Source organism: Littorina saxatilis, linkage group LG6 (genome assembly GCF_037325665.1).
Source record: "Littorina saxatilis isolate snail1 linkage group LG6, US_GU_Lsax_2.0, whole genome shotgun sequence".
NCBI lineage: Eukaryota > Metazoa > Mollusca > Gastropoda > Littorinimorpha > Littorinidae > Littorina > Littorina saxatilis.
The window spans coordinates 46,958,971-46,986,470 of record NC_090250.1 but is presented as its reverse complement, the minus strand read 5'-3'; the positions used below and the strand labels follow the sequence as shown (position 1 = coordinate 46,986,470).

General features: G+C 41.3%; 2 protein-coding genes across 3 annotated transcripts in view; one reads left to right on the top strand and one right to left on the bottom strand.

Annotated features, from left to right (window-relative positions):
* Positions 1-10,733, bottom strand: part of LOC138968200 (actin A-like) — a gene marked incomplete at its 3' end in the record, with an annotated part of 12,260 nt that extends 1,527 nt beyond the window's left edge. The window contains 5 exon segments of one of the 2 annotated variants that reach the window (XM_070340752.1): positions 1,161-1,265; positions 3,056-3,194; positions 6,554-6,736; positions 7,384-7,589; positions 10,429-10,733. In XM_070340752.1, the coding sequence (XP_070196853.1) occupies positions 1,161-1,265; positions 3,056-3,194; positions 6,554-6,736; positions 7,384-7,518 (562 nt within the window). 2 annotated transcript variants of the gene reach the window in all.
* A 10,720-nt stretch (positions 10,734-21,453) lies between these two features.
* Positions 21,454-27,500, top strand: part of LOC138969359 (uncharacterized) — an 8,045-nt gene continuing 1,998 nt past the window's right edge. The window contains exons 1-3 of the mRNA XM_070342132.1: positions 21,454-21,708; positions 22,716-22,900; positions 27,078-27,172. Of these exons, the coding sequence (XP_070198233.1) occupies positions 21,562-21,708; positions 22,716-22,900; positions 27,078-27,172 (427 nt within the window). The 5' untranslated portion in view covers positions 21,454-21,561. The remainder of the gene's footprint in view (positions 21,709-22,715; positions 22,901-27,077; positions 27,173-27,500) is intronic.

The following is a 27,500-nucleotide window of genomic DNA, read 5'->3' as shown; positions in this document are numbered from 1 at the left end:
AGAGAGAGAGAGAGAGAGAGAGAGAGAGAGAGAGAAACTGAAACTGAAACTGAACTTTATTACCAAAGGATAGAGGTTTTAGGCAAAGAATAATCTTACAACCTGTCCCTTATACAAACACTTAATACAGACGCACATAATATAGATAGTAAAATTGACAAGGTTATTGTTACTTACAGACGTATATAATGTAAATAGTAATAAGAAAAGGGTTATGGTTTTGTATACACATTCAAAAATGGGAAAAACATGTAGTGTGGAAATTGCAGCATTGTTGCAATAATGCATTGCATATAAACATCCAAAACAACTAATAACAAAAGGAAAAAAACAAATGTGGGGAGGAATTGTCCCAATCATTCGCATGTATATCATTATCAATACTTACACATAAAGAACAAATCAAAATACAAACATAACTTGACTAAATGTAAAAAGCACTAAAAAATCAGACATGAAAAGTGTTCTATTTACCCATTAAGCGGGAATGAAACTGGCGCCTAAACGTTTTCACAGAAGAGGCATTTCGGAGGGGTAGGGGTATGGAATTCCATAGAGATGCTCCTGAGAAGGCTAAACTTGACTTATACAAGTCTAGACGAGGGATGGGGGGAATCAGGTTCTGGGACCCATATCTTTTTGTGGCATGTCTGAAATGTGATTTTAAATATCCAGGAACATTATTGTTAATTACTTTGTACATAAAGACAGCCTTGTTTAGCGTCAACTGATCTTTCAAGGGAAGGAAATTAAGGAGCTTTAATTTATCATCTGTTGGCTTATTTGACTCATGCAGAATTAGTTTTGCAGCACGGCGATGAAGAGAATTGAGTCGTTTGAGATGAACATCACTGCAGTTATCCCAAAGTGTTGAAGCAAAGTTGATATGGGGCATTATGTGAGCGTAATAAAACAACTTGAGTGCTTCCACATCGGCATAATGTCTTAATTTAGACAATAAGTACAAATTTTAGTACAGAGAGAGAGAGAGACTGAGACTGAACTTTATTTTATAAGGATAGAGCTTTAAGGCTGGGCCTTTTCTTACAATCTTTTCTTGGGACGAGAGAGAGAGAGGGGGGGGAATGCAGACAGACAAACAGACAGACATACGACAGACAGACAGACGACTGACAGATAGATACAGACGGACACCTTACCTTGTACACTGTTGGGTCTTCGTGTAGCCAGCAAAGTCTGTAGCATCAGTGATACATCGCGGCCCGCCAGATCTTGTCTTCTGATGGCATGGTCAATGGTGTAGCCTGCATTCAAATAAAAGACTTCATGGTCATCCTTTCTCAGCAATGAGGTGCAATTGCTGTCGCCGTAGGACATTCTTTGAACACTCAGTAACTTTAACATTGGCACAAGATGACATCAAAAGACAGTTGGGGTTGAAAGTGGCAATGCCCAGAAGCTCTTGTACATGCAACACACCTCTGCCTCTTATTTTGACTTGGACTTTTAAGATTTTAAGATCATGTAGCCCACCAGGGGATGTAGCTCAGTCGGTAGCGCGCTGGATTTGTATCCAGTTGGCCGCTGTCAGCGTGAGTTCGTCCCCACGTTCGGCGAGAGATTTATTTCTCAGTCAACTTTGTGTGCAGACTCTCCTCGGTGTCCGAACACCCCCGTGTGTACACGCAAGCACAAGACAAAGTGCGCACGAAAAAGATCCTGTAATCCATGTCAGAGTTCGGTGGGTTATAGAAACACGAAAATACCCAGCATGCTTCCTCCGAAAACGACGTATGGCTGCCTAAATGGCGTGGTAAAAAAACGGTCATACACGTAAAATTCCACTCGTGCAAAAAAAACAAACCCACGAGTGTACGTGGAAGTTTCAGCCCACGAACGCAGAAGAAGAAGAAGATGTAGCCCACCACAAATCCCCTCAAGCATTTGGATAAGGATGAGGATAATAATGTTCAGTACGCTGTCATAATGTACACTGGTATGTGGCGACTTCGGGCAGTACATTGTTGGGGTCTCCGTGTTAACCTTCGCCCGACCGGGTTATCGACTATACACGGAAGACACGGAAAAATATGCATACGCTTCCGTAGACCCATGCTTTTCAAAGAAGCAAAAACGTGCATCCCCTTCCGTAGACGCCGTGGTTACATTTCCGCGAGAAGTAGTTAAATTAAATCATTAATCTAATTATTACCGTGCGGACTAAAGCTTCTCAATAAAGGAAAAACGTAAATACCCTTCTGTAGACGTCGTGGGGCCGTGTGGACCCACATTTTTATGTATTAATTTCGCTCCACGCGACTTGCTTATTAACTCCAAAATTAAACAGATCGTAGAAAATGATGTTTAGAGCCAATACCTGAAGGTTTGTGACTTCTCTCCCTAGTTTTTATGTAAGTTCCTTCAGTTTGAGAAACATGGGTCCGCACGGCCCCACGATGTCTTCCGTGTGTAGTCTAAATTTGACCTTTGTTTTGTTTAATGATCTTTTAGGACATAAAAGCTTTTTATGTGTCTGGGGCATTCTTTAAAGCTCATTAAAAAATTCCAACTGGTTTAAAAGATATTTGCAATTAAACACCCTTCTGGGTCCATACGGACCCACGACGACCGGCGAAGGTTAAACCGACACGCTACAACCCTGCCTGGAATGTTTAAAAACGACACATAATTATGTTTCAACCTTCTGGCTAGGATAATGCACGTCAGGCAGCATTCTTACCCTTTTATCATCGACACCTACGGCAGATTTTGTCATGAAAAACAACAACTGTAGAACACTTGAGGAAAGAGATTTTGAGATGTAACCTGTGTCACCAACAGCGAGGTTGTAGATGTGACCAAACCAGGGAAGACGTCTGGGCATTTGTTTTGCTGGTGTACCTCATATAGGTATCTTCTTCTTTTTCTGCGCTCATGGTCTGAAACTCCGACGTACGCTCGTCAGGGGTTTTTTTTTAAAAATTTTGCACGAGTGGGTTTTTACGTGTATGACCGTTTTTACTCCGCGATTGAGGCAGCCATACGCCGCCTTAAAGGGAAAACACATAGGTAAGAAGTTATGCTTAATATTTACCTTGATAGACAGGTACAACTTGTGTCACCCCTTCACCGCAATCAACGACGACGCCATCAGTACAGCCGTTAGCGTAGAGTGTTAACACTGGCTGGCTGCCCAAGTACACCGCACTGGCTCCCAGCTTCTCCACTGCCAGCTGTAGCAGGGTGAAGGTTACAAAGACATGCATATGGTCAGTACACCATCCAAACCATTTTTTTTTTAAAGAATCCCAGGGGCGGATTAGGGGGGTGGTTACAGGGGTTCCGGAACCCCCCCCCCCCCCCCCTCCCCTCGGCTGTTTAAAAAAAAAAATTTTAAATAAAAATTTGTGAATGTTGTTGTTTGTGTCTCTAAAGCCGGGGGAAGTGTTATTTGTTTAATCAGTAGCATTTTTGTACAGTTTTAACTGCCATTCCCATGCGACATGTTTTTCATCTAACCATACTATGATGTCGGGAGCAGATATCATGGAGGATAAATTGCCATTATTTAATACTAACTTTAAAGGTCCTTGTCTGCATTTTTATACCGAAATCGCCATTTGACCATTAAAATGCAGAGTCTATTATCTACAATTATCAACAATACACCCCCTTTCGACCAGGAAAGATGAAGCCAGTGTAGCCGTTTGAAAATTCATTGTAGTATTCCAGCGTAGTACTCATAGTAGGATATCCTTATTTGGAAAATGCCAAGCGCAAAACTCCTCTCAAATCCCGTGCATTTCGTGCGTTTAAAAAAAAAAGCGTGGACAGCGCTCCAGTGTCAAACTGTTGCTGCACTTGTTTGGGCGTGGCTATAAGCATAGTGACATGAATTTGATTGGTCAGTATTTTTAGGCAAAGCACATGTTCTCAGCAAACAGAAAACAAAATATTGGAAGCGTGAGTCACGCTACCCAAAAATAAAATCGTTTTTTACATATTCTTTTTTCTATAACTTTTTTCCTCATGGTTCATTCATCATCTGACATAACTTTTTAGCGAAATCTAACCATAAGATTATTGAAAAAAAGCAAAAATGTAGACGACCACCTTTAAAAGAAATAATGAGTGGCTGCTGACACCAGCTGAGCATGTTTATTTTTGCCCCCCAAACCCCCCAACCTCTACCGACCCCAGGCCTGGACCCCAGGTTGTAACCCCCCCCCCCCCCCCCTCGGGCTTATCTGCTCCGCCCCTGAATCCCCCCTCTCATTTTTAGACCTCCCCTCCCCCCTCCCTCCCCCTCCCCCCCCCCCCCCCGATTTCAGATTCTTCACTCCCCCTTCTAAAACCTTTTTTGTGCACAATTTCTCAGCTTTTTGGAGGTATAAAGAAAGACGTTCCACTTTATAACGATCTCTCTATTCTTGGTGTCACTGTACATCGGACGTATCGTGATGTATCGATCCATACACAATATCACCATTGATGTTTTCGGCTGAGATGTTTTTCCATGCACGCTTCTTTTTGTCTGACTGGTAGCTCAGTTGGTAGAGCACTGGACTTGTGATCGGAAGGTCGCAGGTTCGAATTCGGGCCGGGACGGACACGGGTCAACTTTATGTGCAGACCCAGAGACGGAAGCCATGTCCCACCCCCGTGTCATCACAATGGCACGTAAAAGACCTTGGTCATTCTGCCATAAGTGCAGGTGGCTGAATACACCTAAACACGCAGACACCTGGGTAGCGCGACTCCGTTGCTGCTAGCTTTCCACTGGGAGGAAGCGACCCGAATTTCCCAGGGATGGGACAATAAAGTAATGAAAATGAAAATGAAAATGAAAAAACATATCTCTCATTTACCATTGTGCACTGAACGCTCACTTTTCTTGTCTTGTCCTGTCTTGTCTTGTCTTGTACGTCTTTCTTTAATAGGATTTAAATAACGCTAATTATGGCAAAATTGTCATAGGTTACACAGAATGGTGGCGAGCTGCTTATTATCGTGACACAAAACTTGGCCAATCAAACAGAAAACATGACATGACATAAAATATATTATAACATAATTACACATTAACATGGTTCCATTTGAAACTTCGAGGTCTTCATCGGGGATTGACGCCCGACAAAAGCTAATAGAAGCCCGACGGAGCGAAGCGACGGAGGGCTTCAATTAGACTTTGGGAGGGCGTCAATCCACGATGAAGACCGAGAAGTTTCAAATGGAAGCGTGTTAATGTTATTGTAATTCAATCTGACGACGATCTCTTTCCTGCTTTCATGCGATGGTAAACAGACAGAATTGGTTCTGTTCTGTTCACACACTACTTTCAGTCCACCAACCTGCAAGGGTCAAGTCCCAAGAAATGTGTCTCTGTATTCCTATCGTATCACTCTCCTCCTGTTTTTTTTTCTTTCACATACGTTTTCCCTTCTTTTTTGACGAGTTTCTGGACAGCAAACTCAAAACAAATTCTTTTCATCACAAAAGCGATCTTTGGAATTGACTGACGTAGTCCGAAAGAATTCATGCATCAACCTACGTCACGTATCCGACGTCATCACTTCGCATACCTTATGGTCTCGGTATTTCGCTGGTACTTCATATTTCCTACTTGTAAAATAGCGAGCTTTAGAAAGCACAGAAACTTAGTTCGTAGTCTTTCTTCGTGGGAAAACCCCCTGTCTACGTCATCACTTTTGTGCTTCCGGAAGGTCACGACCTCCTCATTTGCATTACGTCCGATTCTTCGTTGCGCGAACTTGCGGTATTTTCATCATTTTGACGAATCGTGATTCGCAGGTATGTTTCTGGTATTTGTTGCATGTATTGGGTCAATTGCTGTTAACGTAAGCTTGAATAAATGTTTTGACTGTATTCTCACACCATTTTGTTGTTTTGTCGATTCGCTAAAATAGGTGTACTTTGCTCTTCAAAAAGGGTGCTGTTTTGGTCTGCTTTTGCGCTCAGAATTAAAAATGGCGGACGAGTTGTTGTTTCGATTGAGATTTTCAACATAAGTTTTGCATTATTTCTAGGTTTCAGGTGACTACCCTGGGCATGGTAAAGATGTAAAATCACTTTAATGGTGTATCCTTATGAATGCGCACGAACACTATCCAATGTTTTAGCCATTGGTTTGGATGAGCACGACAAACATTTCGTCTGCTGGCCTGTTAAAGGTGCTACCGCCTCAGAACCGCAGGCGCGAAGAAAAGTTCGCAGGGATTTCTCGATTGCATAACCGGAAAGACCCTCAAAGCTAACCGAGACTAGTTGAGGCTGTATCAATGCGCCTCGCCAGCAGGTTGTTAATGGATTTTTTAGCGAGTGACTATCGACAATTAGTGACCGGTAATTTTTAATGGGTTGGGGCATTCTGACCAATCACAGGATCTGTTTCATTAAAACGCAAACTCGATTGAATTACAATAAAGAATGAAGAGCCTCTTTCGCAGATTCATGGACGAAATTTTGGATCTGTTTTGTCAGCTTGAAAAAAAGGAAGAATTTGACATCAGATATCACTGAGCATCAGAACTAAAAATTCAAAGTCAAAACAAAATGAAATCCCATGCCTCACCTGAACAAACTTGTCAGCATCCGTCACCGGATCCTGCACATGACGTGTCAACAGCAAAGCATGCTGGGAGTCTGGATCCACATCGAGGCTGGAGTAGACAGTCCTGAGCAAGGATTCCACTGTGTCCCAGTCTTTCACGCATCCTCTGTTTATAGGGGTGTGGTATTCTTTTCCTGCGCGTTCCTTTAACAAACAGACAAAAAGTAACAATTCGAGGTATACATTTTACACTGCGTGCATAAACTTTAGACATTGAGGAATTGCTCTACCTAAATAGGCAATGTTTGTTTTATTATGTGTGAGTGTGTGTGTGTGTGTGTGTGTGTGTGTGTGTGTGTGTGTGTGTGTGTGTGTGTGTGTGTGTGTGTGTGTGTGTGTGTGCGTGTATCAATCAATCAATATCAATCAATATGAAGCTTATATAGCGCGTATTCCGTGGGTACAGTTCTAAGCGCTTGTCGAAGAGTTGTCAACACAGGACTAACAAAGAAACTGACATCTACAGACGGACACGAACCCTATCACACACTAGCAAACCCTGGTAAACATACAACAAACAACTGTTTAACAACAATGTACACATCAATAGCTAGGTCCAAACAAAATAATATTAAGCACAAAGAAAACACCTTTGTATGTGTGTGTGTGTGTGAGTGCGTGCGTGCGTGCGTGCGTGTGTCAATGTGTGCGTGCGTACGTCCATTCGTGCGTGCGTTTTCAGGTAAGATAGCATGTACACTGGTTTGATTTCTAGACCATATGTTTATAATTTAAACAAATATCAAGTATATATAAAAACGAAAGTTTCTTTCGAACTGTAATCAGCTCACCTTTACAGGGGAAGATTGTAGTGTAGACAGTTCGCACCGTGGAGTGTCTTCGCCAGCAATTCCACCTCTCACATATCCCGTGCCCACGTCAATGACAACTGTGACGTCACATGAAGTACTCCCTTGTGACGTCATTTTGACAAATGAACGGGGACGCCTTGCAACTCAATGAGAATGTCCGATAAAGCTACACGTTTAGTACTTGTCTGCAAAAGCGTAACGCATAACAATGATCAAAATGTGGAAAAACCGTACAGCACGTTAGCAGGGATAACCACAAGTGAACTAGTACCCTACTTTTTGCAACAGTGTCAAAGCGAAGCAATTGAGTGCTCGCTAAAACAATGGTATACTAAATCAGACATATTCTAATAACATACAGTCTTTCTCTGTGTGTGTCTGTCTTTCCACGTGTCTGTCTAGCTGTCTGTCTGTCCGCCTGTCCGCCTGTCTTCGTCTGTGCCCTCGTGACAGATTTCAAATACAATGTCAAGCTGACCACGACCCTGAGAAAGAAAAACGTACGTACATTTAGAAACAAAAGTCTTATAAAGCTGGGTTTTTTTTCATGCCAGCGTAATCCGACGGTAGGCGTACATTTCCATACGTCGAAGTGCTTTGTTCGCATTGTACTGTACGTTTTATGTCTGCTCCACAATTCCTTAGTGGCCGTAACAAAATATTCACTGTGCATTTATTTTGTGTTTTAGTTATCTGTTAGTGTTCCAAATGTTTGACTGACAATCTAAAACCCGGGTTCATGTCATCGAGTTCGTTTAGCAATTGAATGCAACAGGCACACGCAGTTACATAACCTTTTTAAAGTTTTATTCCGGCCTACTTCCATGTTTTTTGCACGCTACGAAAGGGGTAACGTTCAACTGGACATGTTTGGTTTTTACCTCTTTTTTTTTTTTTTTTTTTACTTGTACGTACATTCTTTCAGAAATGGAAATTAACTCGTCACCCGGCCATACATACCTCCTTCTCCGTTCGTGGGCTGCAACTCCCACGTGCACTCCTATTTTTCACGAGTGGGAGTTTACATGTAAAGCCGGGTATTCGATTGACCGCTTTTTTCCTGGCAAATGACATGTAATCATTGTGTTCTAGATTTGGTTGAAGCGAATAACGTGACAGTTGTCGGTTTCTATGAGAGACGGGATTTGTTCGTGTAAAATAAGAATTAGAAAGAAAAAAATGGTTCGCGCTATGATTTCTTAATAGTTGACTTGTCTACTCTTTCACGGAGCGCAGAGAACCCCTCCCATTGCCTAGCGGTAGTGATATGGAGCGAAAGACTGTGCAAAATGCTCGATTTCACCAAGCGATCGACAATAGACTGACTGATGAAAACAGATAAATATATTCATTTCATAGAATGTGTTTGTTTGTTGTTAAGAACTGTTATGTTGACCTTACATTTTGTATGTGGGTCTGTGGTCAACGAACGATAAACTTTGCCTTGCGCTTGCCCTGTAACCCTGTAACCTTGCTGAACAATATCAGTATCAATGTTATGTTAATTTTAACTAAAGCTTAGCAAGTGTACTGAATACAGGCGTGGATACATCTGTTTCTGTCCGTGTATCGATGTACTTTGTGCAGATGAGATGATAATGGATACACAAACAGGTTAAGCTTTATACAATTGTCAATTGATAGTTCATTCACGCCGCCACACGATATGACCCACTCTGATAAACTTGGTCCTGTTCAGCGTGATAATGGATGATCGTCACATCAAATGTAAACATGCATGTATCCTGTTTGGGTTTTTTTGTTTTAGTTTTTTTCGTCTTGCCAAGCACATCATTGTGGGGCTTTTAATCAATAACATGCATCCGTCTACAACATTTATAGTAAATATGTAAATGGCAAGTATACAAGACATATATATATATATACAACATTAGGACATAACAGACAGACGGACATATAACATCCGTTCGCATACAAGTAAGGCCGGAGCTTAACATAACATGCAGATTACAGTACTTGACATTATGGACGTATCACCTGCTTAATAATAATACAGTCAGTTAATAATACCGTCAAACAAAAAAACAAAGAACAAAAAACAAACAAACAAAAATCAAAGCAAAACCACATATATATATACGCAAATCCTCACATCTCTGCACAACCTAGCGTATACTACCTAACCAACTCTACAAATTTGGTAATGTTACCAGAATTGAATCCTGTTTGTTAGCTCGTTTGGTTCTTCTTTTCGTTCTTTCTTGCTTTTCCACCCACAAAATTAATGAGACAATGACAAATAATGATTTTATTTTTTAAGTCCGTGTCACAAATGACACCAGCAGTATATTCTTGTCATACTATTTGTTTGTTTGTTTGTTTGCTTAACGCCCAGCCGACCACGAAGGGCCATATCAGGGCGGTGCTGCTTTGACACTGTTATAACGTGCGCCACACACAAGACAGAAGTCGCAGCACAGGCTTCATGTCTCACCCAGTCACATTATTCTGACACCGGACCAACCAGTCCTAGCACTAACCCCATAATGCCAGACGCCAGGCGAAGCAGCCACTAGATTGCCAATTTTAAAGTCTTAGGTATGACCCGGCCGGGGTTCGAACCCACGACCTCCCGATCACGGGGCGGACGCCTTACCACTAGGCCAACCGTGCCGGTTTGTCATACTATAGTGAATATGTTTCCTTGCTGGCATTCTAAACACATGTTTGGATTTGCTTGTCAAATGGAACGGACAAGTACCAGAAGTGTACGTTGGTGTGTATTAACTGTTTAGAAAAAATCCTCTTCCAGTGGCATGTCTCTGAAGAGTGTCACACGTGACAAAACTTTCGTTGAACAGTTTTGATGTGCACATAATTATAGTGTTATGTTTGATGGTATGTTCTGTGCCGTTTGCAGAAGATATTTAAAAAGGGTGTAAGTCTTGTTCACCACATCTTCACGGTCACAATGACTCATATAATGAATAATCCATAAACAATCGAACAGAAAACTAGGAAAGAAATCACAACAGTGAATCAGTACAACAAAGAAAAACTTACCGAGATGGTCACAGTCCGATCACAGCAAATTCATTTCTGCGACGACGAAAGCGTTCTATTGAAATCTACATGATTCTCTTTGTAAGAATAGCAGCTAACATTCTAGACCACATCAATTTCAACATTCGCACACGTCAATAAGACGACAATTTCTTCTGTTTCCTTTGTTGTTTGAGCATACCTTACATCTTCCTCGAGGCTCTCTTCAATTTTTTATCAACACAATGATATAATCCAATGATGCAAACAAACTGATAGCAAAGCCCCACACAATATTATGTCCTCTCGCTCATGCCTATAGACAACATTTGTTTCGACAGCCGATGCATTGTCTAGTTTTGCCATCGCCGCTTGTTGATAAACAAGAACAACGCTCGATCATCTGTACAGGCGCCCGAAACAGGACTGTGCGGGATGCTAGAAAAACTCACCGAAGAAATTCTAAATTCCATAGTTTGCTTGGACCTAATTTTTAAGACGCTTCACAAACGAAGATATCGAAACATTATTTCCTATTGGAACACTGTCAAAACAACACCCACGATAAATCAATTTTCTGCCGCAAGAACAGAACTTTCAAAGTAACAATATCAGTTAATGTATATCGAATTTAAAAAGCTCCGATAAAATCGGTTTAGAGCATTGCCGTAAATTGCTTTCAGCAGCGATAATACACACACACACACACACACACACACACACACACACACACACACACACACACACACACACACACACACATATCTATCTTCTATATATATATACGACTAGTGTCTGTGTGTCTGTGTGTCTGTGTATCTGTCTGTGTATCTGTCTGTGCGCGATACACGGCCAAAGTTCTCGATGGATCTGCTTCAAATTTGGTGGGCATATTCAGGTAGACCCGGGACACGACACAACCTGGTCGATATTTCAACACGTGCTCTCAGCGCGCAGCGCGGAACCGATTTTGGTTCCACCTCAGCTATTTTGGTTCCACCTCAGCTACCCGGGCCCCCATACCGACACACCATAGCCGCTACACCACATCACAACGCCAAAGTTCTCGGTGGATCTTTTTCAAATTTGGACACCGTATTCAGCTACACCCCGGACACAATATCATCGATGAGATATTTCAACACGTGCTCTCAGCGCGCAGCGCTGAACTCATTTTCGTTTTTGTGTTCATTTCACCATTATAAGTAACTCTTCCTTATCTTCTCCAGTGTTTGGCGTTTATCTCCCTTCCTTCGTGTGGCTTTCCCGTTCAGTTCTAAGTTACTATTACTATTTTTAGAATGTCACTGCGCTGTCCACTGCGCTGTCCACAACGCTTCCCTTGCACCCGTAAGTTGTTCTTACTGTCAAAGTGAAAAGGTCGAATCAATTTATAGCCACGCGAAAAATACACTCTCACCTATCTCTATATATTTATAGATACAGATATGCATATATATATATACGGCTTCTCTGTGTGTGTGGGTGTTTGTGTGTGTGTGTGGGCAAAAACCTGTGTATTGTAGAGTTCTGTTTGTGATGTGGTCTAGCGGCTTTTGTCTGTCTGTATGTTCTGGCATGTGAGAAGCCACAGCAGATAATATAGGGCCAAGAAATAAGCTCTAAAATTCTCAATCCCGTTTGACAGGACTTCGCCTTCAAAGGTGATTGTGGTGAACCGCCACGCTGTCTGTCTCTGTCTCGCGCCGTTCACCCCAAATTCCCGTTTCTGAGTAACTATTTTTAGAATGTCACTGCGCTGTCCAGAACGCTTCCCTTGCACCCGTAAGTTGTTCTTACTGTCAAAGTGAAAAGGTCGAATCAATTTATAGCCACGCGAAAAATACACTCTCACCTATCTCTATATATTTATAGATATAGATATACATATATATACGGCTTCTCTGTGTGTGTGTTTGTGTGTGTGTGTGTGGGCAAAAACCTGTGGATTGTAGAGTTCTGTTTGTGATGGGGTCTAGCGGCTTTTGTCTGTCTGTATGTTCTGGCATTTGAGAAGCCACAACAGATAATATAGGGCTAAGAAATAAGCTCTAAAATTCTCAATCCCGTTTGACAGGACTTCGCCTGCAGAGGTGATTGTGATGAACCGCCACGCTGTCTGTCTCTGTCTCGCGATTCACCCCGGCGAAGCCGGGTATTCCTCTAGTATAGTATATATATATATATACGACTAGTGTCTGTGTGTCTGTGTGTCTGTCTGTCTGTGTGTCTGTGCGCGATGCACGGCCAAAGTTCTCGATGGATCTGCTTCAAATTTGGTGGGCATATTCAGGTACACCCGGGACACAACCTGGTCGATGAGATATTTCAACACGTGCTCTCAGCGCGCAGCGCTGAACCGATTTTGTTTTTTGTGCTGAACCGATTTTGTTTTTTTTTGTCTGGATCCACTACCAGTAACTCTTCCTTATCTTCTCCAGTGTTTTTAGCCGCGATTATCTCCCTTCCTCCGTGCGGTGCGCCGACTTCTTCCCGGCGCAGCCGTACCCGGCGAAGCGGGTATTCATCTAGTATATATACACGACACACACACACACAGAGGCTTACACACCCACACGCACATACGAACACTCACACACACACACACACACACACACACACACACACACACACACACACACACACACACACACACACACACTACATGACACGACACGACAGTCGCACAAGCACTATGATTCAAACATCCGTTTTCATACAACCATGCTCATCACTTAATTGTATCAAGCGCCTGTGTGTACAGATTGTCTGTGGGTATCTCCAATTTCGTGACAATAATTGATACGAGGCGAGACTGAGATAGCTGACCGCCGTCCTGTCTCATCTGACCAGCTGATAGGGACCTGTAATTAGTGACAGACCAACCTTGTAGCGGCTGTGATAAGTAGAGGAAATCGATACTATTGTCTATGTGCGTGATGAGCTGTGGGTTGTGACCCTGAGCATGCGTTATCTGTTGTCACGAAGTCTTTAGCTTTTTTTTTTTTAGTTATTCAAGTGTATGTGTGTGAATGTGTGTGTGTGTGTGTGTGTGTGTGTGTGTGTGTGTGTGTGTGTGTGCGTGCGCGTGCGTGTGTGTGTGTGCATGTCTGTGTGTCTGTGTGTGTGCGTGTGTGTGTCTGTGTGTGTGCGTGTGTGTGTGTGTGTGTGTGTGTGTGCGTGCGTGTGTGTGTGTGTGCGTGTCTGTGTGTGTGTGTGTGTGTGTGCGTGTGTGTGTGTGTGTGCGTGTGTGTGTGTGTGTGTATGTGTGTATGCGTGCGTGCGTGTGCTCGTCTGTGAGTGAGTGTTTGTGTTTGAGCATGAAACAGCGCAGCCCGTAGTCCTTTTAATAAGAAATACGACAAGCTTTACCTATTTTTACAAATATATATCAGGTAGCGGATCATACCATAGCACAAGTGGATGACCATAGATAATGCAAATTGTTTTTCAAAAAGTGGAAAACATATAGATAGCTGCCAGAGCCTTGTCCGTGAAGCAGCTTTGATAAGGAAAAAATCTAAACAACAAAGTGACTGCGGTTGAGATCTTTCTTTCTTTCTTTCTTTATTTGGTGTTTAACGTCGTTTTCAACCATTCAAGGTTATATCGCGACGGGGAGAGGGGGGAGATGGGATAGGGGAAAGGGGGGAGATGGGATTGAGCCACTTGTTAATTGTTTCTTGCTCACAAAAGCACTAATCAAAAAATTGCTCCAGGGGCTTGCAACGTAGTACAGTGTATTACCTTACTGGGAGAATGCAAGTTTCCAGTACAAAGGACTTAACATTTCTTACATACTGCTTGACTAAAATCTTTACAAACTGCGGTTGAGATCAACAATGCTGAAAAACAAAAGAGTTGTTTACTCACCGATACAAACAACAGCACACACAAAACTATTAAATCAAATGCTCGCCCATGCAGGCTTCTCCAGGACTGACAAACAAACACAGAGGGAAACATAAAAGCCAAAGCTTGAGTAGCACCTACGGGAAAAAAAGGTATGAAAAGAAGATGGTGGGAAACAAAAAGAGAAAACAACAAGTCGCGTAAGGCGAAATTACAACATTTAGTCAAGCTGTCGAACTCACAGAATGAAACTGAACGCACTGCATTTTTTTCACCAAGACCGAATACCATCGTCAGTCCCCCGCTCGTGGAAAAGGCAGTGAAATTGGCAAGCCTGTTTAGCGCGGTAGTAGTTGCGCCGAAGGGAATAGCACGCTTTTCTGCACCTCTTTTCCTTTTAACTTTCTGAGCTTTTTTTTTTAATCCAAAGGTAATATGTTTATATTTTTTCGGAATCAAGAACCGACAAGGAATAAGATGAACATAGTTTTTAAATCGATTTCGGAAATTCAATTTTAATCATATTTTCATATTTTTAATTTTCAGAGCTTGTTTTTAATCCAAATATATCATATTTATATGTTTTTGGAATCAGGAAATGATGAAAAATAAGATGACATTATTTCTGGATCGTTTTATAAAAGCATATTTTGAATTACAATTTTCAGATTTTTAATGACCAAACTTATTAATTAATTGTAAGCATCCAAGCTGAAATGTAATACCAAAGTCTGGACTTCGTCGAAAATTGCTTGACCAAAATGTCAATCAATTTAGTCAACAAATGAGGGCGTGTCAATGCTGCCTCAACTGTCACTAAAAGCCGGATATGACGTCATCAAAGACATTTATAGAAAAAAATGAAATAAAAATGTCCAGGGATATCATACCCAGAAACTTTCATGTGAAGTTTAATAAAAATCGGTCTAGTAGTTTTCTCGGAATCGCTCTACACGCACTCATACACATACACCACAACCCTCGTCTCGATTCCCAGTCTATGTTAAAACATTTAGTCAAAATTTGACTAAATGTAAAAAGGAGAAAATCGATATTGCGTGCAATGAGCGTGACGCACTGTTGTCTTTGACCCTGAACCATGCGCTATCTCTGGTCACGCAGTCTGGGGCACTTTTAATAATGTACATGTTTCTCTGCTTTTTCTATTTAGTCAAGTTTTGACTAAATATTTTAACATCGAGGGGGAATCGAAACGAGGGTCGTGGTGTATGTGCGTGTGTGCGTGCGTGTGTGTGTGCGTGTGTGTGTGTGTGTAGAGCGATTCAGACTAAACTACTGGACCGATCTTTATGAAATTTGACATGAGAGTTCCTGGGTATGAAATCCCCGAACGTTTTTTTCATTTTTTTGATAAATGTCTTTGATGACGTCATATCCGGCTTTTCGTGAAAGTTGAGGCGGCACTGTCACGCCCTCATTTTTCAACCAAATTGGTTGAAATTTTGGTCAAGTACTCTTCGACGAAGCCCGGGGTTCGGTATTGCATTTCAGCTTGGTGGCTTAAAAATTAATTAATGACTTTGGTCATTACAAATCTGAAAATTGTAAAAAAAAAAAAATATTTATAAAACGATCCAAATTTACGTTTATCTTATTCTCCATCATTTGCTGATTCCAAAAACATATAAATATGTTATATTCGGATTAAAAACAAGCTCTGAAAATTAAATATATAAAAATTATTATCAAAATTTTTTTTTCGAAATCAATTTTAAAAACACTTTCATCTTATTCCTTGTCGGTTCCTGATTCCAAAAATATATAGATATGATATGTTTGGATTAAAAACACGCTCAGAAAGTTAAAACGAAGAGAGGTACAGAAAAGCGTGCTATCCTTCTCAGCGCAACGAATACCCCGCTCTTCTTGTCAATTCCACGTGCACTGCCTTTGCCACGGGCGGTGGAGTGACGATGCTACGAGTATACGGTCTTGCTGCGTTGCGTTGCGTTCAGTTTCATTCTGTGAGTTCGACAGCTACTTGACTAAATATTGTATTTTCGCCTTACGCGACTTGTTATATTTAGTCAAGTTTTGACTAAATATTTTAACATCGAGGGGGAATCGAAACGAGGGTCGTGGTGTATGTGCGTGTGTGCGTGTGTGTGTGTGTGTGTGTGTGTGTAGAGCGATTCAGACTAAACTACTGGACCGATCTTTATGAAATTTGACATGAGAGTTCCTGGGTATGAAATCCCCGAAAGGTTTTTTCATTTTTTTGATAAATGTCTTTGATGACGTCATATCCGGCTTTTCGTGAAAGTTGAGGCGGCACTGTCACGCCCTCATTTTTCAACCAAATTGGTTCAAATTTTGGTCAAGTAATCTTCGACAAAGCCCGGACTTCGGTATTGTATTTCAGCGTGGTGGCTTAAAAATTAATTAATGACTTTGGTCATTAAAAATCGGAAAATTGTAAAAAAAAATAAAAATTTATAAAACGATCCAAATTTACGTTTATCTTATTTTCCATCATTTGCTGATTCCAAAAACATATAAATATGTTATATTCGGATTAAAAACAAGCTCTGAAAATTAAATATATAAAAATTATTATCAAAATTAAATTGTCGAAATCAATTTAAAAACACTTTCATCTTATTCCTTGTCGGTTCCTGATTCCAAAAACATATAGATATGATATGTTTGGATTAAAAACACGCTCAGAAAGTTAAAACAAAGAGAGGTACAGAAAAGCGTGCTATCCTTCTTAGCGCAACTACTACCCCGCTCTTCTTGTCAATTTCACGAGCGGTGGCCTGACGATGCTACGAGTAAAATGGCATTGCGTTCAGTTTCATTCTGCGAGTTCGACAGCTACTTGACTAAATATTGTATTTTCGCCTTGCGCGACTTGTTCCCTCTTGAGGTACGTCTGTCGTGTCATCTTTGTGAACAGACCTTTGGGGTACAGACAAATATCAAATTAAAGCAGCCCGGTCTTCCCCGTAGGTATACACTCTCATTGAACGGACACAGTTTTTGTTATTTTACATTAAAACAACAGAACTATGGTTCGTCGTCGAAACACGACGAGAGGAAAGTTGAGAGGATGTTGAAGGATGAAAGAAAATATATTGTGAGTGGACGGATGCATGTTATTCATTAAAAACCCCACAAGGATGTGCTTGGCAAAAAAAAAAAAAAAAAAAAAAAACCAGTTCAGAGGAAGTAGGAGAAGAAAGTGGGGTCGGTCCATGGTGGAGAAGGGTGGGGTGTGGTTGGGAGTTGGTGAAGTTTTGGGTTTGCCGACCAGTGGAGCAATGAGGGAGGAAAATCATGAACGAATGCGAAAACAATTGGTCTAAACCCACATGCAATTGTCAAGGCAGCGCTATAAGAAAGAAAGTTTTGTTGTTGCAGTTCCATTTGGAGACATTGGACTTACCGCTGATCTCGTAACAATGTTCTTGTAAGCTTGGTGACAGTCACACTGACAGGGCGTTGTGTTTTGAATGCGGGTAAGGGAGTGGTGTGCATCAAGACACTTCTACGCAAAACAAAAGCGAAAATGACCCATGTATTTGCAAAGAGAGAGAGAGAGAGAGAGAGAGAGAGAGAGAGAGAGAGAGAGAGAGAGAGAGAGAGAGAGAGAGAGAGAGAGAGAGAGAGAGAGACTGAGAGAGAGAGAGGGGGGGAGGGGAGAAAGAGAGAGAGAGAGAGAGAAACTGAAACTGAAACTGAAACTGAACTTTATTACCAAAGGATAGAGGTTTTAGGCAAAGCCTAATCTTACAACCTGTCCCTTATACAAACACTTAATACAGACGCACATAATATAGATAGTAAAATTGACAAGGTTATTGTTACTTACAGACGTACATAATGTAAATAGTAATAAGAAAGGGGTTATGGTTTTGTATACACATTCAAAAATGGGAAAAACAATATAGGGTGGAAATTGCAGCATAGTTGCAATAATGCATTGCATATAAACATCCAAAACAACTAATAACAAAAGGGAGAAAACAAATGTGGGGAGGAATTGTCCCAATCATTCGCATGTATATCATTATCAATACATACACATAAAGAACAAATCAAAATACAAACATAACTTGACTAAATGTAAAAAGCACTAAAATATCAGACATGAAAAGTGTTCTATTTACCCATTAAGCGGGAATGAAACTGGCGCCTAAACGTTTTCACAGAAGAGGCATTTCGGAGGGGTAGGGGTATGGAATTCCATAGAGACGCTCCTGAGAAGGCTAAACTTGACTTATACAAGTCTAGACGAGGGATGGGGGGAATCAGGTTCTGGGACCCATATCTTTTTGTGGCATGTCTGAAATGTGATTTTAAATATCCAGGAACATTATTGTTAATTACTTTGTACATAAAGACAGCCTTGTTTAGCGTCAACTGATCTTTCAAGGGAAGGAAATTAAGGAGCTTTAATTTATCATCTGTTGGCTTATTTGACTCATGCAGAATTAGTTTTGCAGCACGGCGATGAAGAGAATTGAGTCGTTTGAGATGAACATCACTGCAGTTATCCCAAAGTGTTGAAGCAAAGTTGATATGGGGCATTATGTGAGCGTAATAAAACAACTTGAGTGCTTCCACATCAGCATAATGTCTTAATTTAGACAATAAGTACAAATTTTTAGATACTAATTTGCAAATTTTACTCAAGTGAGTTTGCCATTTCAATTCTTGATCAACGGTAACCCCTAATAATTTATGCTCTTTAACTTGTTGCACTTGAGTTGAATCAATTGACAGTTGAAGTTGTAAGGGTTTTAATTGGTGTTTTTGTCTAGTTGTAATCACCATACTTTTCGTCTTAACAGGGTGGATAACCATTGCATTAGTGGTGCACCATTCTGTCATCTCATCTATACTTTTTTGAAGAGATTGGTTGACGGCTACCAAAGACTTCTGACTGGTGTGGATTGATGAATCATCCGCAAAGAACTCACATCTTACTTTCTCATCTGACACATGAAGAGGTAAATCATTTATATAAATACAGAACAATATAGGTCCTAATACAGACCCTTGAGGCACACCACTTTTGACAAAATCATTCGACGAAGTTTTACAGTTGATGAATACATATTGTTTCCGTTTTGAAAGATATGATTCGAAGAAGGCACAAGCAGAGTCATCTTTTAAGTAGCATTGTAATTTCTTTAATAATAAGGAGTGGTCTACAAGGTCAAAGGCTTTTTTAAAGTCCAGGAATAACGCTCCTGTTACTTCGGACTCATTAATAGCTGATAACCAAGTTTCACATAAAGAGCTGAGAGCAGTGTGGCATGAATGCTTAGAGCGAAATCCAGACTGAAATGGATGAAACAAATTCATTCGTTCCATATATTCCAGTAAATATTTCTGAATATGCTTCTCCAATGGTTTAGATAAAACAGGTAAGAGGGAAATTGGTCGAAAGTTGTTAGGGTCCGTAAGATCCTTGCTTTTTGGGAGTGGCACTACCTTGGCACATTTTAAAATAGAGGGAAAAACGTTTTGTTGTATGCCAAGGTTGTAGACATAAGTCAGTGAATCAATTATGTATGGTAAAGCAAGTTTGAGCAACCGGACAGGAATCTTATCGGGACCCATTGACTTTTTATTCGCCATCTGTTCTATCAGTTTTCCAACCTCGTGGACAGTAATGGGTGGAATAGAAAACGTTTCGTTTTGAGTCAACTTTCGTCCACAAAATGTTTTTAATTTTTCTAGAGAGACATCAATATCAAGGGACTCATTCTGCGTGAGACAGGCTTTCAGTTTCTCTGCGAGCGAAATAAAGTGTTGATTAAAATCTTCTGGAGTTATTTGTGACGGAGAATTGGTCGATCTCTTTCGAGATTTATCAAGAACTTCATTCATTGCTCGCCAAATTGTAGAAGTATCTCTCTTATCAGAAAGCAATTTATTAAAATAATCTGCTTTTGCTTGCCTTACCGTTTTCAAAACTTCATTCCTTTGTAATTTGTACTCGCTTTTCATGTTATGTTCTTTAAAGAAATCACGCAACGCCATAGCCTCAATAATGTCCGATGTCAACCAAGGGGGCAGGTGGGGATGTTTCACCCTATGCTGACGTAGTGGAGCGTGTTTATCAATAATGGAACACAAAATCTCATGGAAAAGATTGCAAGCATCATCTGCGTTACTGCAATTAAATACGCTTTGAAATGGCGCTCGATTAAGATCACAGAAAAAGGCAGACTCGTCAAAGTATTTAAAACTTCTGTACTCGATAGTTGTATGACCTTTATGCTGTGATTTGGGCAATCTCAGAACAATTGAGCAAAAAAACAGAATAAGAGAGAGAGAGAGAGGGGGTAGGAGGAGGAGGGGGTGGGTGGGTAAGGTGGATAGTGAGAAAACCGCCAGGCAGACAAACTGTACGTGTGCGTAAGTGTGACATGAGTGAGTGAGTGTGGGTTGTTTGCCATCTGTACGGGTCAAGTTACAACTAACATGAACACTAACACACATTCGGTATAAACATACGATCTTATATAATTAATGTACGTCTGGTAAGTAAAAATAACAAGAACGCACATCCAGATTTTCTCTGTCAAGCGCTTGGAAAACGCACGCCGGCAGTTGCATGCTGGGTCCAAAGAGACAGGGTCGAGTGCCTGTGTCACCCTCTGTCTGCACCCCCCCCTCCCCCTCCCTCATCCCATGCATCCACATCTCTCTATCCGTTTAATTCTGCACCCCCTCCCCCCATCCACCACCCCACCCCAATGTTTCGTGCAAAGCATAAATGCTTTTTACATTTAGTCAAGTTTTGTCAGTTTTGTCTTCCCCGGTCAGTCTTGTTTTCTGCAGACGTCCGTAGGAAGTGTAAGACATTTATTTCTGTGATGCCAGTGAATTTCGCTTTCCCCAAGCAATCCGTGCAAAACCTGTTAACACTTCTCTCCGTGTAAATCTGTCTTACTTCAGCTTTCTGTGCAAAGACTATCACACATTTATCGGTTTTGTGTGACAAAAACGACCGGCTGGCAATAGCAAAGTGTTCAAAAGTAATTGAATGATCCTCGGTGACTTGTGAAGTTTGGAATGGACGTATATCATTGCCGACAGCCAGTGCATGAAAATAAAATTGACTTTGACCCAACAACACACGTGTAACGGTGTAAAACGTCTCACTTGCGTAGTTTTTTTTTCTTCAAACAGTAAATTCACGATTTAAAAGTGAACAGGTAAACTCGTTGAGCCCGTTTTGCAATCGATTCGAAAAGTTGGATTTGTGTGGGAAATACAGTACGTAGGTGCATTCGTTGAGAAAACAACGAAGTGGTTGTCATTATGCGAGGATGTTGTCGGTCACCGGTGGGGTTGCAGCTGTTGTTGTTTCTGGTGGTGGTGGTCACGTTTTGTGCTCGCAGAGTGACTGGACTGAGCCACTGTACGCCTTGGGAAATTCGAAGTATGCCAAAAGTGGACTACTCTCAGGTAAGTTGGCTGCTGATCGTTCCTCTTCTTTCTCCTTGTGCTACTGGTACTGCTACTTGGTCTCTCTGCCTCGTCTGTCTCAGACTGTCTTTCTTTGTCTGTCTGTCGCTGACTCAAGGTCTGTCTGTCTCTCTTTCTCACCCTCTCTCTCTCTCCCCTCCAACAAACACGCAGATGCCTATGAAAACAAACGCGTTGAGACTATACTTTCTTCACAACAAAAGAAGACGTGTATGGATGGGTATGTGTGTGTGTGTGGCTGACTGACTATTAGGGTTTAACGTCCTCTTAGACCAGCTGGTCTATATTGGGACAGGTATTGGCAATACGTTGAAGATATGGTGTGATACTTTGATTCGAACAAGCCCGCTGTGGCTGTCTTCTTCGACACACCAGCCGGCATTGGGTTTGTCTCGTCAAAGTATCGAAATACGATCATGATAATCGGAGACGAGAGATGATGCATGCGTGTCTTCGTGTTTTCCAAGCCCTGAGACTTTCGCTGTGAACGTGGGATCTTTTTCGTGCGCATATGTGCACACGGGGGTGTTCGGACACCGAAGAGAGTCTGCACAAAGTGCGTGTGTGTGTGTCCCAATTGCATGGGTGTGTAGCCTACGTATGTATGCGTCAGTGTTCATATTGTGTATGTGTGAGTGCGTCTGCCGGTGTGTGTGTGTGTGTGTGTGTGAGCGCCGGCGTCTGTGTATGTGTGTGTGTGAGTGTGTGTGTGTGTGTGTGTGTGCGCGCGCGCGTGTGTGCGTGCGTGCGTATGTGTGTGTGTGTTTGTGGCTCATGTGTGTCTGTGTCTGTATGCATTTGTGTCTGTCCGTTGTTCCCGCGTGTCACGTGTGCGTGTGTACGTGCGTGACTCTCCGTCTGTCTGTCCGACTGTAAATAAGTCTGTCGACGAGCGATAACGACGTCAATAACAAAGATTATGACGACAACCTTTCACAACCAGAACTCCATCACGATCAACATTCTGTCTATCATGATTCGTACAGTTGTCTGGCGACTGGTGCCTGGTAGGCAGGCATGACGTGGGGAGAGTTACAGAGGAGCTGTGGAACGCACAGATACACATCAACATCACCAGACGACAAGACGTCTACTCAAAGGATGAACGCATGCCGCCCTGGTTCAACTTCCCCTATGGATGCTGTATCTTTTATTTGGACTACTTCGGCGGGTAGGTTTTGTGGCGCGCGGGGAAGAGGGTACGTGTCAGGGCCGCGAAGGGAGGAGAGAAAATATTAAGTACGCGTGCTGTTCACGTGGCAGACTTACACTGAGCCAACTTTTCACCAACTTTCAAGCGATTTTTGTCAGAACCAAGTCAGTATAGTGACGTCCAAGCCCTTTTCATTTCCTATCCTATCCTACCTAGCCCCTCCATCGCCTTTATCATCTGTTCTTGTCTCGTGTGTGTCATGACTTTTTATATTTAGTCAAGTTTTGACTAAATATTTTAACATCGAGGGGGAATCGAAACGAGGGTATGGTGTATGTGTGTCTGTCTGTCTGTGCGTGTGTGTGTGTGTGTGTGTGTGTGTGTGTGTGTGTAGAGCGATTCAGACTAAACTACTGGACCGATCTTTATGAAATTTGACATGAGAGTTCCTGGGTATGAAATCCCCGAACGTTTTTTTCATTTTTTTGATAAATGTCTTTGATGACGTCATATCCGGCTTTTCGTGAAAGTTGAGGCGGCACTGTCACGCCCTCATTTTTCAACCAAATTGGTTGAAATTTTGGTCAAGTAATGTTCGACGAAGCCCGGGGTTCGGTATTGCATTTCAGCTTGGTGGCTTAAAAATTAATTAATGACTTTGGTCATTAAAAATCGGAAAATTGTAAAAAAAAATATAAATTTATAAAACGATCCAAATTTACATTTATTTTATTCTCCATCATTTGCTGATTCCAAAAACATATAAATATGTTATATTCGGATTAAAAACAAGCTCTGAAAATTAAATATATAAAAATTATTATCAAATTTTTTTTTTCCAAATCGTTTTAAAAACACTTTCATCTTATTCCTTGTCGGTTCCTGATTCCAAAAACATATAGATATGATATGTTTGGATTAAAAACACGCTCAGAAAGTTAAAACGAAGAGAGGTACAGAAAAGCGTGCTATCCTTCTCAGCGCAACGAATATCCCGCTCTTCTTGTCAATTCCACGGGCACTGCCTTTGCCACGGGCGGTGGAGTGACGATGCTACGAGTATACGGTCTTGCTGCGTTGCGTTGCGTTCAGTTTCATTCTGTGAGTTCGACAGCTACTTGACTAAATATTGTATTTTCGCCTTACGCGACTTTTTTTTTATGTTTTGTCTTGTAAATTTAAACAAGTCGCGTAAAGCGAAATTACTACATATAGTCAAGCTGTGGAACTCACAGAATGAAAATGAACGCACTGCAATTTTTCAGCAAGACCGTATACTCGTAGCATCGTCAGTCCACCGCTCGTGGCAAAGGCAGTGAAATTGACAAGAAGAGCGGGGTAGTAGTTGCGCTGAGAAGGTAATAGCACGCTTTTCTGTACCTCTCTTCGTTTTAACTTTCTGAGCGTGTTTTTAATCCAAACATATCATATCTATATGTTTTTGGAATCCGGAACCGACAAGGAATAAGATGAAAGTATTTTTAAATTGATTTGAAAAATTTAATTTTGATCATAATTTTTATATTTTTAATTTTCAGAGCTTATTTTTAATCCAAATATAACATATTTATATGTTTTTGGAATCAGGAAATGATGAAGAATAAGATGAACGTAAGTTTGAATCGTTTTATAAAATGTTTTTTTTTTTTTTACAATTTTCAGATTTTTAATCAAAGTGATTAATTAATTTTTAAGCCACCAAACTGAAATGCAATACCGAAGTCCGGCCTTTGTCGAAGATTGCTTGGCCAAAATTTCAATCAATTTGATTGAAAAATGAGGGTGTGACAGTGCCGCCTCAACTTTTACAAAAAAAGCCGGATATGACGTCATCAAAGACATTTATCGAAAAAAAGAAAAAACATCCGGGGATATCATTCCCAGGAACTCTCATGTCAAATTTCATAAAGATCGGTCCAGTAGTTTGGTCTGAATCACTCTACACACACGCACGCACAGACAGACGTACAGACAGACCAGGGACGTAGCACCCGGTAGGGCATGTAGGGCGACCGCCCGACCACTTTTTCCGTAAAAAAAAAAAAAAAAGAGAGAGAGAGAGAGAGAGAGAGAGAGAGAGAGAGAGAGAGAGAGAGAGAGAGAGAGAGAGAGAGAGAGAGAGAGATCTACCAACAGAACACCCCACGTAGTATTCACGCGATGGCATAAGGTCGGTTTTTGTGGGGTTTTTTGTGTGTGTTAGTCTTGGTCAACTGCTGGAATAGGATGACGTCTTATTTTGACGAGAACGTCACACGTGACGAGTTCCGTCAGGCCATAAAAGTATTGGCGCCAATTTAGTGAAAATTGCTTCTTCGTCCGTCTGCTCCCATGAGAAACAATGGAGGTAAGAAATGTTTTGTATATTCTGTGTGTGAAGCTGGGGTCAGACTGAGGGGTGAGTGATTGTGTGTCAACCGTAAGTACGCCATAACAATTGAGTAACACAGTAACTTGTGGGGTTAACAGTGTCACATGAAACAACATGTAGAGAGAGAATTGAACAATGGACACAAGTGTGCATCCTGGTTGTGATGGATCGAAAACGCGCTAAAAATATTCTGACAAATCCCTCTATTTTTCAGTCATCACTCAGGCTGCCAATGTTGATGGCTGGACGGATCAATAAATTGCTTGTTTAGAAGTAAACCAGTTTGTCAATCCTTGCTTTTTAACACACTAGACAATAATGAAGACGAAAGTCATTTGAAGTAAGTGCTCATCACATTCAACGTATCGGAATTTAGATATAAATGTAAGTCGATTGATAATCACTGATACATTCACCAGCCCGTTGTTTGGTGGAGGATGGAAAGATGATTAGATGGAACTGAGCTCAGAAGGCACGAAATCGCATCATGTTTTCTTTCTTTTTTAGACCATTACAAGGGGACGGGAAGGGGGGGGGGGGCGGTAGTGTAAGCCCCATATTTCCTTAGCTGTCTCAGCATTTTGTCTTCCATTTTTTTCCGCCCTACCACTTTTATTAGGTGTGCTACGTCCCTGCACACACACACACACACACACACACACACACACACACACACACACACACACACACACACACACGCACCGGACACAGACACACACACACACACACACCACGACCCTCGTCTCGATTCCCCCTCTATGTTAAAACATTTAGTCAAAACTTGACTAAATGTAACAAGTCGCGTAAGGCGAAATTACTACATTTAGTCAAGCTGTGGAACTCACAGAATGAAACTGAACGCACTGCATTTTTTTTACAATGACCGTAGTCCGCCGCTTGTGCAAAACGGAGTGAAACTGACGAGCCTGTTCAGCGCGGTAGTGGTTTCGCTGTGCTGCATAGCACGCTTTTCTGTGCCTCTCTTCGTTTTAACTTTCTGAGCGTGTTTTTAATCCAAACATATCATATCTATATGTTTTTGGAATCAGAAACCGACAAGGAATAAGATGAAATTGTTTTCAAATCGATTTCGGAAATTTAATTTTGATCATAATTTTTATATTTTTAATTTTCAGAGCTTGTTTTTAATCCAAATATAACATATGTATATATATATGTTTTTGGAATAAGAAAATGACGAAGAATAAAATGAAATTGTTTTTGGATCGTTTAAACAGTGCCGCCTCAACTTTTACAAAAAGCCGGATAGGACGTCATCAAAGGTATTTATCGAAAAAAAGAAAAGAACATCCGGGGATATCATTCCCAGAAACTCTCATGTCAAATTTCATAAAGATCAGTCCAGTAGTTTGGTCTGAATCGCTCTACACACACACACGCACAGACAGACAGACACACACACACACACATACAGACACACACACACAGACACACACACGCACATACACCACGACCCTCGTCTCGATTCCCCCCTCGATGTTAAAACATTTAGTCATAACTTGACTAAAACTTGACTAAATGTAAAAAGGGCAGAAAAGAAGTTTGCGTTGATCTTTTTCCTTGCCAGCAACAGTCGTGGTGATCAGTGTATCGGCAAAAAGTACATGTGGGGTGCCGCCCTTGTGTGACTCGTAAACACAAACACACGCACACAGTCTATAATTTTGCGTTGTTCTTTTTACTTGCAGCAACAGTCGCGGTGATCAGTGCATCGGCAAAAAGTACATATGGGGTGCCGCCCTGGACTCTCAGACACACACACACACACAGTCTAGAATGTTGCGTTGATCTTTTTACTTGCAGCAACATTCGCGGTGATCAGTGCATCGGCAAAAAGTACATGTGGGGTGCCGCTCTGGACTCCCAGCCTGGTATGTTCAAGCACAAACTGGTTGGAAGTAAGTATAGCAGTGACCTTATACACATTGAGACACTGCTGAACACTGAAAGGTGTGTGTGTGCGTGCGTGCGTGCGTGCGTGCGTGCGTGCATGCATGCATGCATGTGCCGTGTGTCTCTCTCCCTTTCTTTCTCGTTCAACTCTCTCTCTCTCTCTCTGTCTTTCTCACCCAACTCTCTGTTGTCATCCTGACTGACATTTAATATGAATTTCGTTTTGCACCTTGTTAATATCATTTAGCTGTGAACAGGTCATTCACTTATCTTTTCATTTGCTGTTTGACCTATGAAGTGAAAACATTTTATTTTTAATCTTTAAAGAAAAAA